We start from the raw sequence: 15,137 nt of genomic DNA, 5'->3' as shown, positions 1-15,137 counted from the left end.
GGCCTTAACTTCCACGCACATTAGTTTACTACCCTGAGTGATCAGTTCTAGGCCCATCTTTTCCTTGAGTAACTGTCTAACAATAAAGTATGCATCATAACCTTTAGAATTATGTGCAAGGAACGTGTAGTCCCGAAACTCTTTGCCAATAAAGGTCTTCACAAACACAGAAAGACACTCATCGCCCTTAAATTCCCAGGATTTTTCTGGCTTTAGGGACATAGCAAAAATGTAATTGGGAGTGTGCACCCCGGTCTCCTGCGTGCATTCGAAATCATAAAAAATATACTTTTCTGAAGATTCGGGCTTTCTAAGGCTGTCCATAAAACAGAGGTGACCGTCTACATCACCAGCAATCAAACCCTGACACTGCTTACACCGTCTCCCTTTACACCTATGCCGCTTGTTCACGTAAGACTGACACTTCTCACACAAAGTTTTAGACAGGCATTCAACTTGGTTTTTTGATGCACAGTCGATATGTCTGTCTAAACACTCTTTGGACCGACAATACAGTCTACAGCTAGGACACCGCTGCTGCACGCCCACACTGTCTGAGCACGTTACGCTCAAGCAGAGGCGGCAACGATACCTGCAAGAGTGGTCGTGGCTGTACACCATGTGGCAAAACTCACAATAATTTTTCGCTCCGAACAACTTTTTACATCCAGAACCCCATAGTAATGCTCATCGTGCAACAGGATAAAATAAGTCTTGGGGTACACTGTGCCCCCCGTTTTAAAAAAGCCCCAGCCGCCTTTCGCCGTATACAGCCCCACCTGTATGTTAACTCCTAAATGCTGTTCAAACTTTGCTACGTCGCTGAGCATAACCTTTTTTTGATCTGACCACCCCACTTTCTCATGTGACTTTCTCGCCTCCGCTAACAATTCCGCGTCCGTAGGTTTACGATTGGACATGATGGCCAAGAGCCCACCCGCAAAACACAAATTGGTACCGGTGTAAGTCAGGTCTACTAAACACTGTCTCTTTTTATGAATAATTGGACTATTAAGGATAGTATTTAAAACTCTACGAGTGTCCCTACCCCTGTTTTTTACAACTGTCACAACAAGGGGCAACGTCCCATCGAGATGCAACTCTCTATTGCTCTGTAGCAGTTTTGAGGTCTGATTTAAAAAATCCTCAGCAGACAGCTCATCCCTAGTTCTTTTGACCGAAAACACAGAGTTAGTTAAATTACGGCTCTCTAAACGTAACTGAACATAATCATCAGGGCCTACCCTACCATTAATGTCATCGAGCACTAACTGTATTCCCCGGTGTATGGCTTCAACAACCTGCTGAGCTGAATTTATTTGCTCAAGATTAACAAAACGAAATTCCTCACAATACACCGACCCCCCAAATCTGGATACTTCACGTTGCCAACTTCTCACTCTCTCCATATACACCTCGGCATTTTCAGGGTTACTTGGGGGTTCCTCTACGGGATCATTAGCGGCATCTTCTACATCAGATGCTATTTGAGAGTCAGACTCTGAGGCGCCTCCATGAGGGTCATTGGGAGTAGAACGGGACCCGTCTAGAGAGCCCTCTGGGGAGTTTGCTAAACCAGCGTCTGATTCCGCCTCCCCATTTTCAGACAAGCCAGTTTGAGAGCCTCCAGTAGGGGGCATCTTTTTTTTTTTTTCCTCATTACCTCTTTAGCCCTTTTTAAAATTTTTACAACAACCCGGGCCTGGAACTTTTTGGCAGCCATCTGTTTATCCCCCAAGCGCTGTCCCCCCTTTCGTTTACACATGAGCTGATGTGTACCCTGGAGGGTGCCCCTTTTACCCAAGCCCCTTTTCACGACTAGTCATGCCTGCTCAGAGCCACCCTTTCCAGCCCTTATGTTTTTCAGCATGGTTCTGAACCAAGCATCATATTTTTCCCATTTCTTTCTAGAATCCCGTTCTTTTAGACTACCCGAGGATACATCCTCCACCACTTTTCTGAGGGAAGCCTCAACCCCTTCCCAACTACTAGAATATGGGGGAGCTGGGACAAGCTTATGGTTTTGGGAGAATGGTTTGTCAGTTCTTGTTTTTTTATTCACAACCCCTAGAGCGCATGCTCTGGGTTTGTGAATGTGGGCATTTTCGCTCACAGTTTCCTCAGGGCTTGGTGTGGTGGTGGCCGCTGAGGAACTAGAGTGCTGGTTGTGTGATTGCAATACCTCAGCATCGCAGAAACTTTTAGTCCTTGATTTTTTAAACGCAACCCCTAGAGCACATGCTCCGGGTTTGCGCACATTCAGAACCCCTAGAGTGCATGATCTGGGTTTGTGAATGTGGGTGTTTTCGCTCACAGTTTCCTCAGGGCTTGGTGTGGTGGTGGCCACTGAGGAACTGGAGTTGTGGTGGCATGGTTGTTTTTTACCAGAGTCTTTTGTTTTGTCCTTGGGTTTGACGTATATGAGATTTGGACTGTCCGGATGTTTCAGCTGCACTCTTGTGCTGTTTTGCGTTGTTAAAGGTCTCAAAGCAGATTCCTGGTTCGTTGGCAGTTCTGGAGGAGATGTCCTTGTATCTCTGACTACAGCATTGTCAGAAGAGTTGCCCAGGCCTATGATGGGGAAAAACAACATTTTACAAAAACTGAACTTTACCACCCTCTCTCACCCACACCTATGTATTTACTTAAAATACAAAACCTCATAGAACAACCAAACCAATAAGCAAAATATATTTACAGGGCTTCATCCATCCATCAGACACTGATGCTGGTGAATTTTCCTTTTCAGCGGTCTCTTTCCTTTTTTTTTTCAGCTTGTTTTCCCTCTGGTCTAAGGATCTCTCATGTTTTGACTGTACTGTGGAGCAAACAACAACTTTATTATAAAACACATGAAACTGTCTTGTAAACATACATCTCTCTCTCACACACACACACACTTCATTAGGGTGTTTTTCTATTTAAAAAGTCATAGCTTTACAACAAAATAATCCATTTCAGGCTGTACAACAAACAGGTTTTTAAATACATCTCATTTTTGCAGAATAAAAACCAAAACTGCTTTTAAAATCCATTTTGCAGAGAAACCCTTGTTAGTTTAATACACATACCACCAGTTTAAAACCCACAGTTTGCCGCCATATAGTTTTCAAAAACCCCACATGCATTTTAAAAGCCACATGGTTGTTTTGACCCCACCTTTTTAAAAAAATTTACAGCTACCAAGTTTTGTATCGCATGTTTGTCCCCTCACCATTCTCTAACTTAATCCTTTTAGATGGGGTAAGCAGGGGGCAGGAGAAGGGGGGAGGGGGACACCCTGACATTTGCCCTCCTTCCTCCCCCCCTCGCACAGCAAGTAGGAGGCTCCAGAGAGCAGCTCCAGGGCAGAGGGCAGGAGCAGCACATGGCAGTGGAGGGAGGGACAGCTGAACTGCAGGCAATTGATAGCCTGCGGGGCGGCTGCCACACAGGGAACTTAGGGGAATGGGGACCTGATAGGGGGGCTGCCGGCCCACCCTAGTTCCAGTCCCCCACCAGCTAGCTCCAACGGGCTGCTCTTCCTGCAAGCAGTGGACAAAGCAGGTGGCTGCCAAACGACGTTATAAGGGAGCATTGTGCAACTTTAAACGAGCATGTTCTCTAATTGATCAGCAATGTAACAATGATACAACTTTAACCGGGATGACTTTAAGTGAGGAGTTACTGTACTGTCTATATGAACTAAAATAGTATTATGTTTTCTTAATATCCAATTCTTTTGCATTATCCTCACTTTCCTGCTTTTCTTGTGGCTTTTTTTTAGGGGAACACAGCTCTTAAAACCTTGGAAATGAACCCTTGTACCCCGAATTGTGTGGAAGTGGTGGAAACGCAATCCACAGTCCTCAAGATAGAAGACACAGAAATTATATCCCCTGTAGCGGATAGTAAGCTTCCTGAAGATGGGTCTGACCCAGAAACAGGAAGCCACGTGGTGGTGTCATACTGCCCACCAATCATTGAGGAGGAGATCTCCAGTCCACCAATAGATGAACCTGTGGGATCTTCTCAAGTCATTTATATTGACATTCAGTCAATGTATCAGCCTCAAGTTAATCCAGAGGAAGAGCCAGAAATTAACTTTGTCACTACAGCAGGCTATAAGCCACAAATGCAACTGCCAATTAATGCTATGAAAATGGAGAGTCACTCACCCACAGAAGAGGACTTAGATAAAACTGCGGGCTACAGACCTCAAGCAAACACTAATGTCTGGAAGTTAGACTCTCCAGACTCTCCTATATCAATTCAAAGCAACAATGAAAATGGATCTTTTGGAAGTCCGTGCTCCATTAATTCTCGACAGTTTTTGATCCCCCCAAAGGATTATGAAGACTCTCCCACCCATAATAACACTGGGTGGTCCTTTACAAATTTTTTTCAGAACAAACCAAATGATTAACAATCATGGTAATCGTCATTTCATCTGAACCTGCCATTCAATAAGTTCTTGTTCCTAGTGTTGTCATATCAGCATGGGTTATCCTTGGAGACAGTTAGCAACATTTTTTTTTTTTGTGAGCTGAATGTTACCACATTTAAGTTAAAGTGTTAATGTTCCATTTTAATACAGGCTAAAAACTCAGTTATAGAAACTCAGTTATTACACTATGAAGATATAGGGGTTATAGGTTAGATCTCCTCGTAATCCTAGTCAAAGAACTCTGTCTGCTTTCAAGTTGTGTTTCAAGATCAATGTGATCTCATACAACTTGTTACTTTGAAAGGTGTTCTACTTCTGTTGTTAACTGGCTCTTATAATGAATATTCAGAATAACTAAATCCAAATCAATTTACAAACTGTCTAGATGGGGTGATGGCGGTAGGTAAACTTTCAGTCTAACAGTTGGAAATTACATGCTTAGATTGGTAGTTAATTAAATCTGTTACCTAGACATTACAATTAGCACTTTAATCTGTGCTTAGTTAAAGTCCCACGGGTAAAAAGATCATAATCATTTAACACTTTAAACAATGGCTATTCATGTTTGTTGTTTGATAACCAGAACTCTAGTTTCTGTACCTACTGTACAATGTTTATTCAGTATCTGACTCAGGGGTACAAACTTGGAAAATGAGTATAACACTGATTTAAACCTCAACAAGAACTGCAAAATGTTTAAACTTCAGCATTAATTTTTTAAACCTTAAAACACTATATTTTTTTCTCTTTTGGTTAAGGAGGTAGTATTTCCTAACACATTGCACTAATGTGTTTTGTATTTTATAGCTGCCGCTCCAGATCTGCTACCTCAAAGAGGCTAAGCATCTTTTTTCTTCTAGAAACACTAGTTTAGACCATTATTAGTCTAGAACTAAAGTGCTGTGAGCAGGCCACCCGAGTGATTAGTCTCATTCTTTAACAGTTGTTTGTTGCATTAACCTATCAGTAGAGACTGCTCCATAGATTGCATTTAGTAGCACTAGCTGTCCAGGCAGATTTGCTCCACCAGTGAGAAAGGTTGGTCTTTATCTGTAATAATTCCCACCAGCCAGGAAGATTCTCTGTGGCTAAATTCCAGAAACATTATCTACCAAACAGAGCACTCTTTCCAAATCCTAGGTGGAAACATAAGGTGAGATTTCTCTACAGGCAAGGGGGATCCCAGGTAAGCTAATGCCACTAATGGTTTTTAATAGTTACTCCCCAGCACTGGTCACCCAATGTAATGCTCTAATGGCAAGATTAGCATTTGTGTGTGTTTTTAAAGAAATGTTAAAAATCATCATCTTTGAGTATTTCTGCTTTCATACCTGCGTCACATTAACCTGCTATAAACAGCTCTAATTGTAACACTTCAATGTATAAACATTAGATTGTGACAGATGCATCACAAGAACCAAGCCATTACTTCATTGACTTTGTTTTTTAAATGCTTTATAACTTAAATCTGTTTCTAATTGTTAAAAAAAAAAAAAAGATGGAGGGTCATGTGATACAACATTGAAGTAAAACAGTGTGCCCTTAAGCTCTTAGCTAAATCCTTTTAAGGTCTTGATTTCGAGCATTAATTTGTGGCTCCTCAAATAATTAATTTGCAGAAATAGCTTTCTAAACCGAGCACTGAGACAGCCAGTCCTGCTGAATTTGGTATTAGACCCACATCTCTGAAATAGTCGGAGCAGATCAGGAAGACAGATCTCCAAAACCATACACATCCATTGCATGTGGAACTGTGATCTGGCCACCCATCAGACAAAAATTACCTTAAACCTGATCACAGCAATAAATACTAAGATTCTGTATCTGCACCCACTTTTCTTTATACTTCAAAAGAGGCATAACTTACCATGATCTATGTTTGGCTGAGTCTCTTGGATAAAAATGAATGTCTTTCTCCAAGTGTTCCCTATCCTCTCTTAAACCGAAAAACACTGTATGGATCAGGTATTGATTTTTATGTGACATAAGAGGATACTGATAATCAGCTTGATGAGGCTTGAAAGGCAGAAAACAAAAGAGGGTATTAACCTCTTAAAAATCTGATTTATGGTGAAGGCACATTGCTCCATCAGGAGATCAGAGAACATCCTGTCCTGGGGACCACTCTGCAAATGTGGAGAAAAAAGCAATTCCATACCTTGGTCTATTATCAAAATTCTCATTGACTTCCCAGATGTGTGCAGGATACCAGGTTTTCTTTCAGGATGTGAAGAAGGTAACTTCAACGGATGGGCTCTCAAAGGACAGTAGATCCTTGGAGATTTTTATTTATCCCAAGTCATAATGCAATTGACTTTTGAACTGCTCAGAATTAAATTTAATCTTTCTTGGGATTTCTATACATAACTACAAGTAACTCACTTCCTAGACATGGTAGCTAAATGAGAAACTCCACAATTGGGAATACAGATACAAATTGGAAGAAACTCTGGTGGTGGCCTTACTCAATCTCTTCTTGCTACCGCACAAATTTTGTTAAGAAATGCAAGTACATGCCCCAAGGTCTTCCATCTCCTGAACTTCATATCTTAAAAGCCCTTTGCAAATAGAGGTTTCAACATTACAAGCAAGCGCCATACTTTGCGCTGCACAGACTTTACTATGTTCATTAAACTTTGAACAAAATCTGTACATTGCAGATTTATAATGCAGATTAGTTTGAGTCCATGGGAAATGTATAGTTTTATTTGCTATGATAAATATTTATGCAAAGACAAATCTTAAGTTTTTAATCTATGCAGCGTACCATTATATTACATTTCTTGTATTTCACTTACCTGAATATAGCATTTGGTAATCTCCAGTATTTATATAACTGTCCCTTTTTGTTTCTCTTATACAATTGGAAAAAAATTAATTAATTGGATTTGCCTGGAACAGAAGATCAGTTAAGCCCATGACAGATGCAGTATACTATACCTGCTCTCAGGTTATACTGTGTGTTTCACCATTTATTGACAGTAAAGGCAACAATATTTGAAATAATTTGATTTCTGAGTGATGAGGGAGCACTTTATTTTCTTAGCGTACAGGGCATTCTGCATTGTGACCTAAATACTCAAGTAAAGTGCAGGTATTTCTTCTTTCACCAGCTGTACTACTTTACTTTTTAAAAATGTGAGTTAGTTACATCCCTTGCACTGGCTTTCTGGGGCACTTTCTGATTTTGGGGTTTATGGCCAAGAACTCCTATTCTCAATGCAAGGGCTTGAATACCCCTTCGCATTATGCCACTGTAATGGGGATGAGACTAGTAGGTGAGACAGACAGGTGTGTGTCTATATGCTGTATGTGCATATATCATATACAGTGTGTTAAATTGTTACAAACCAGTTAGAAGCTGTCTTCATAACAATCTAGGCCTGGCTAGCAGTGCAATTCAGTTATGTGCTAGTTCACAGATACAGTGGAGTACTTTGAAACCTACTTCAGATGCCTGATGTTAAAGACTGTCATTTTCAATTAGCGCAAACACCAGAATTTTCAGTAAAATCTCCAGGAAGAGGCATAACAAATTAGTGAAGATGTCAGCCAACCTTTGAGTCTGAAAGGATAAAATAGGATTGAATGACTAATATTGTTAAGTGATTGAATTTCTTTCCAAACCTGTGCAAATGTACACTAATCACTGAAGCACCTTAAAGAAAAAAGTAGAGGCGTAACTAGTCTTCCATACCAAGGTTACTCTCTATGCATGGTGCTGTTTAACTTCCATAAACATTAATGGGAGTTGTAAGGAGAAAGCCACAGGTTTCAAATGAAATTAGGCTCCTTAATTGATGCCTTGTAGTTTCCCAATGAAATCTCTTTGTTGTTTTCCCCGTTTCTGAAAAAGCCTCTCATATAATAGAAAATTTTGCAACACCTTTTTCTTTTTTATATCTCAGCCTTTAGATTTATTAAAAACCTATAGATATGTATTTTAAAGTGGGGGAGTGAAGGAATAAATTTTACTTCCAAAAGAGAGTTGAGTTTAATAATAAGGGTTTCTGTCAATGCACAGTATCACTCCGTTTTAGATCACGGCTAGTTTTTCAGTTTTAACACTGTTCAGGCATCTAAGAGATGTTAATGTGTGTTTTTTTTTTAAAATGTCAGGCAATTTAATTCTGGAGCAAATAATTTATGCTGCTGCTTTTTCATTTTGAGCCATGTGTGGTTTGTAGGATTTTGTTTTGTGGAAAGGATTTTTGTATTCTCTCCATTATTGAGCATCAGTAGCATTTGATTTATTTTTGTGTACTCTCTATTCTATGTTCATTATTTGTGTTGTATTGACTGATACATGGGGACTTGGAATCCTAACTGATACGACATTTTAATTAGGGTTGTAAATTTGAATAGCCTATATATGATATACCTCACAAAGCTGGTTAATATACCATCAAATGTAGTAAGCTAACGTTACAGATAGTCAGTGAATTTTTTCCTCTGCCATGTGTTCTCTGCATATGCAGGCTTAGGACCTGATCCTGCAAACACTCACTACCATGTAGGCCTCACTATGGTAACTAGTCCATTGAAGTAATGGGCCTCCATACAGTAATGAGCACCACACCTGATAGAAACAGCTTGCAATACTGTCACTCAGATTGAAGTCAATTGGTAGATTCAGCATATTACTTTCTTACAGTATGTCTGCACTTCAAGCTAGCAGTGTATTTCTCAGCAAAATACTTTTGCTGGCTAGTGTCTCCTTGAGTTGAGAATCTTACCTCCAGCGCAAAGTGTAGATATATCTTTTGTTGTACGTGGTGGGATGAGGGTGTTAGTTTCACAGGGAAATAGAAGCCTGGGTTACTCTGAAGAGGAAAATACAGGCCTTTGAACTAAGTTCACCTAAGCAAGGCAAGTTTGAGCCTTGTAGCCATTTGATGCAGGTTTATATAGTGTGGTCCCCTGAGGCGGTCCCTCTGACCCAAGTTCAGTTGAATGTGAAATTGCTCAGAGAGAGAGAGAGAGTAATTGCAGAATCAAAGGAAATTGTATACATGGGAGGGGGCAAGATACTCCAGAGAGAAATGTAACAAGATCACCAGTGCTATATTTTTAGTCAATTTAATTATATTGCTTTTTGTTATTGTACATATTAAATACACTACAGTAATAGATATGACTGTCATTCAAAAGCTATATTGGAAATATAAAGGAAAAACGTGGATATTGATTAGACTGGAAGAATCAAATGGATAGCTGTGTTGTGTTTTACTATAATAAATAGCTAGTATATCCTAGCTTCTCGTGTAAATAAAATAGTATTCTGAATTCCAAAGTAGAGGAATTTAATGAGAACTTTAGTTCAGATGTTTTTCTATCATTTCTAATTTTTTTAAAAAGGTCCTAAGTTATTTATGCAAATATATACTTGTACTTATACTGTACTTCCATATTGTATAATAAATCATCTTGAAATTCCCAGGACATTTTATCAGAGAGCCCCATTCTGGCATATGATGTTGTATTAGAGGTGGAACATTTTCTAAAATGCTAGAAAGGGGAATACTACCTGCACTTCCCACAACATGGTTACATTGTGGTTCATGTTGTTGCATGTAAAATATTGACTTGTGTAATTAATGTTTAAATGGATGCTGTCAGCAATTGTTCTTTAGACTGTTGTAGTTTTTGTTTCTGTAACTATCAGTTCTTTAGAGAGGAACAAGAACCCCAAATCCAAACACATTCAGACTTCGGAGTTTTTGAAATCCAAACCCAGATACAGCTCCAAACTTTGGTGTGTTTAAAGATCCAGTTCCACGTCCTGAAGCTTGGCCCATCTGTTATTTTTTAAATGTCCTCATAGCAGCTGGAAAATAATTCCTTTCATTATCATTTTTTTCTTTTCCGTTTGTCTAACACTGGATTTTCCCCAGTGTTTCTAACATAGCCAATGTCTGTGGTTCCTTTTTCATGTTAGGCAAACAAGTATCAAATGAGGCTAGCAGGAGTGATGTTTTGCAGCTTTAGAAAATTGTCCCAGCAGATGTAACAATAGTTTTGCCCATAAAATGATAGCTAATTTCTCTGCAGAAGAGAGAGATGAATATCCACATGAGTTTCAAACCTTGGCAGACTAAATTTTAAGCCTAAATTATTTCACAAGCTCCTTTTTATTTTGTACCACTTAAGGTGATACTGCTAGGTAAAATTTGGCAGAGTTAGGGTCTGTGTAGTAAGAAAAAAAATCAAAAGCTAACACCAACAGAAATATTTTCATGATTTAAACAATTCTAATTGGAACAATTTTTTTAAACAAACATTTGCAACTTATATTGCAGCATTTCACTAAGGCATGAGAACTAAAGAGTGTAATTGATTAGAAATTGACTATAAAGAAAAGTTGCTAATTTATTTTCATTGTTCAAGCTCAGAAAATTTCAAAAAAGTAATCAGTTTAACTAGTGAAAAGTCAAATTGAATTAGCAAAGGGCTTTCTTTTACTTTAGATTATTCAAGAGTTTGTAACATAAGTAAGAAAATGAATTTTTAAGAATACATTTTTAATCTGGCAGTGTCTCTTTATATAATAGTAAAAAGTGAATGAGGATGTGCAGTACTACATTTCATAGAGCTCCTGGAATGCTTGCAAAGTAGGTCGACTTTCACTTTTGACTATTTCGATTCAGATCTTGCCTAAAATCCCACCAGAATGCAATATAATTGCAATTCTTAACTTTATCCTATTGTGGTGCACAGATTAAAGGTTCTGGTAGAATCCTCCAGGTGATGAGAAAGAAATTGTGTTGTACTAAAATGCTGTTGTTTAAAAACACATACTGTGAATGGGTTTAATAGGTTTTTTAGGTGTCTTTTATACCATATTTTTTTACAGCCTATATATTTTGTTTAGAAATGTTTTATGTTTTTTACATGCATTTCAGTGGAATCTGTTTATAACAAATGAAAGCATTGTCCACTAATTTCAAATGTATAAAGTTAGTTCTGAGAATAAATGAAGGTGAAAAAGACGACAGAGAAAAAGATAGTCAATTTAACACTCTTCCCTTTACATTATTTCTAATTTAGAAATTTACCACAACAGTTTTTTGCTGAAATTGGCATACATTTCCAAATCTGCTATGTATTTAAAACATTTTCTTCACAATTAAAACAGAATAATCACAAGGCACTTTACTAAATAAAGTTAAAACGCACCAAGTAAACAAAATGTTGATTCAAGAAAATGTATTAGCAGACAGTTTTATTGGATGAGCATCTAAACAAATGCATGTTTGGAAAGAGAAGTGTGACATCATGTTGGGAAACATGATGACAATATGGTATGCTACATTTATAACTAACCTAGTACTAAGATTCCAACTTTTTTGCATACATTTTAAGCTAGTTTGCTTGGCTGTGTAACTCTTGACATATTGCTTATGTCTGTTTAAAAATATGCATGTATTTAACAGTTTTGCCATAGTATTGCCATTGAATTTAATAAATATATTTTCTTACTCTATTATAGGTTTGGACATTCTTTGCTTATGTATTTTTTTTAATTGAGAGGGTCAAGTGTTTCTGTTTGGTGTAAACTGAGTTACTTCAGCTTTACACCAGTGTAAATGATGACAGAATTTGGCCCAGTGTATTTAATAAATCTGCTACTGACCTCATGGCGATGTGCTCCATTGTTATGTGGCTTATATCAGTTCAGTTGACATTTCTGGTTTCCTGCTCCAATGGGCTGATAGGAAATGAGAGGTGCTCCGTAGTGCCTACTGTATTATGAAGTTTAGAAACAAGCTCCTAAAGAAACTTCCGTCACACACTAAAGACTCATTTAAAATTAATTGCAAGGCCTTAGAAAACACTAAATCATATTTTCAATTTGTTTTATGACAGATTTCCAACCTCACTGCTGGGAGAGATTATTGCATCTGACCTAAAATGTTAACTGAAGCCAAAGGCATGAATATGTCAGTGTGATGTTCTGGGGTTCACCCAGACTAGTAAGGGGTTCGATCACTGTTTGCCTGGAAACCCTGGATATCTTATAGCTGTGCAGCTTTGGTCCAGAGCTCTGACCCCAACAGACTGCCAGCAGCCCACAAGCCTCATCCTGGCTTTGCCCAACCTGGTTGCTCCTTGCAGGCTGACTTTAGGGCCCGTCCAGCCCCAAATTCACCCTAAAAATCATCCTAGTGTAGGGACCAGTCCCTCTTACTGGACCCTCACAGGGAAAGAGTTAGGTTTGCTGCTTTTACAGAGATAGTAAAACACTCTAACCTGTTCGCTGTCTAGAAGCACGTAAAACACTCTAACCTGTTCGCTTTCTAGAAGCACACACTTTACTGAATTTACACAACAACACTGATGATTTATAATGAAAGCAAAACAAGTTTAGTGAGAGAAGAACATGTTAAATGATACCAAGTAAAAAAGGGATAAAGGTAGAGATGGCTACAAGCAAATAAGAGTGAAAACATGCATCTAAAAGTCTAAAACAATCTAGCAAGATACAGTCTTTGTTCAGGATGGTTTCTCTCATCCACAGTCTCCAGGCTTTTGCTGGCCAGGACCCCTCACAGAGATCAAATGGCTGGATTTCCTTGTCTCCCAAGGTGAAGGATAAACATGGAGTGTCTCTCTCTGTTCCTTGTATCTCTAAAGGGGTTGTTTTGTCTTAAAAGTCAAGAAGCTCCCTCCCGCCCCCCCCCTCCCGGGATTCAGTCTCCTTTTTCCTGGGGGGGCAAGAGCCAGGTTAATTCTCTGTCTGGAGTTCAGAATCAGGATAACCTCTGCTGGTTCAGCTTGATGGCTTTGTTTACTGCTAATAATTAAGCTGAGATAAACCCACATTCCTTTGTCTAAGATGAACCTGTTTATCACCTTGACCTAGGCTAGGCTGTCTTGTTTTTACCATGTTCTATACTTACACTAGTAACATTAGAGAGGGAATTCACAACTGCACATATAACATTAGCACATGCATTTTATATAATAATGATAATATCCAGTGTGGTGTTAGCTTTCATATGATACCTTACAAGGCCTATTCTGTACAAATACTGCAGTAGCATGTGAATACAGGCGTGCCTAGGGTCACAGTCAGACATTACGGGAAGTTTCTAAACAGCAAGAGAAACCAGTAATTAGTAGATGGATACATGATGTGTAAAAATTAGGGAGGCTCTATCTGCTATGTAGTTCTCAAACTCTCCCAGAAAAATGAATGTTGACTTAAGATATTGCCTGCCAGTTCAAGAACTTAGGGTAGCGAATTCCAAAGCTGTAGGCTCCAGCTGGTATTTAAGAGCCCTCATGCTCATCCAAGTGCCCAAAATGAAGACTTTGGCATGCTAACTTAGACACATTGGAAGCTGGCTGCACAGTCATTTAGTGATTCTCCAGCAGTGCTTCGGGAGTGTCTCAGATGCCACAGAGGTGAGGAGTGCTAGCACTCATTTTAAAATCTTGGTTACCAGACAGATAAGATCATCTCTGTTGCCTCAGATAAACCTGTTGCAAATGTTTGTAATGCATCTATGACCAGCTGTGGTCACTCAATTAGGGTGAACTGCAAAGAATGGGGAAGACAATCCCCCAAAAGCTGGTGGATATTCCAGTACTTAGGCCAGGTCTACACTAACCCCCTAATTTGAAGTAAGGTACGCAATTTCAGCTATGTGAATAACGTAGCTGAAGTTTGAAGTACCTTAGTTCGAACTTACCTCGGTCCACACGCGGCAGGCAGGCTCCCCCGTTGACTCCGCGGTACTCCTCTCGTCTAGCTGGAGTACCGCAGTCGATGGCGAGCACTTCCGGGTTCGACTTATCTCGTCCAGACAAGACGCGATAAGTCGAACCCAGAAGTTGGATCGCTCGCCGCCAAACTACCGGGTAAGTGTAGACCTACCCTTAGATTTATCAAGCCAGTATAAAACAGCTTCTTTATTACCTTACTGGTTACTCAGAAGTCAACAACACAGTTCCCTTAAAGTGATCCAGCCTCAGGCCTCCATCCAGGTACCTAAAATTTCTGAAAATCTTATTTCATCATATAAAAGAAAAAGTTCTACTGCTTCCAGAGGATCGGACACATTACCTCCTAGGCTATTGAAGCGAGAGAGAGAGTATGGTTAAAAGATCAATACATACGGACATGAGTTCAAGTCATTGAAGGTCAGATTCATAGCAGAGATGGTGAGCTTTGTAGTTGCAAAGAGTTCTTTCAGAAATAGTTCATAGGTTATAGTCCAATGGCCAAATATCCTATTCAGGGCGTACCAGCATAACTGGAACCGCAGTCTTGTGACTCAAACTTCCCCCAATGAAGCTTAAGCAGATCTAAGATGACAGAATCAGTACCCCAAGGGTCTTTTATACAATTTCTTGTCTTTTGACAAGTTGGGATTCAAAAGGTAATTAGGATGACTCTGAAGGAGGTCCATCACCGGTACTTAGCTATATGAATGAACATAAGGCAATTTCCTTGTTCCTCCACTATTCACAGTATATTTCAAAGTGAGATGAATACCAAGATACCACATGTTTACAATTCATTTAAATGCCAGGATGCTCTTTTTCTCTCTGAATTAACAGAATACAACATGGAAAGGGACTGTTGATTATATTGTTGACCATACTCATATATATGTAAATACACAAAACCACAAACATTATCTTCCCACATGGCTTGAGGATTATTTATTTTTCAGGATGTTTAACCCTTTCTGTGGCCATCCTA

At 39.2% G+C, this 15,137-nt stretch overlaps 1 protein-coding gene across 3 annotated transcripts in view; it reads left to right on the top strand.

Moving 5' to 3' along the window:
- LIFR (LIF receptor subunit alpha) overlaps positions 1-11,909 on the top strand; it is a 93,261-nt gene extending 81,352 nt beyond the window's left edge. For all 3 annotated transcript variants that reach the window (XM_034774533.1, XM_034774535.1, XM_034774534.1), the window contains exon 20: positions 3,767-11,909. In XM_034774533.1, coding sequence (XP_034630424.1) covers positions 3,767-4,405 — 639 coding nt within the window. In that variant the 3' untranslated portion in view covers positions 4,406-11,909. The remainder of the gene's footprint in view (positions 1-3,766) is intronic.
- The last annotated feature ends 3,228 nt before the right edge of the window (positions 11,910-15,137 follow it).

The sequence above is a fragment of the Trachemys scripta genome, chromosome 6 (assembly GCF_013100865.1).
Source record: "Trachemys scripta elegans isolate TJP31775 chromosome 6, CAS_Tse_1.0, whole genome shotgun sequence".
Taxonomy (NCBI): domain Eukaryota; kingdom Metazoa; phylum Chordata; order Testudines; family Emydidae; genus Trachemys; species Trachemys scripta.
This window is presented reverse-complemented; position numbering and strand designations above follow the sequence as displayed.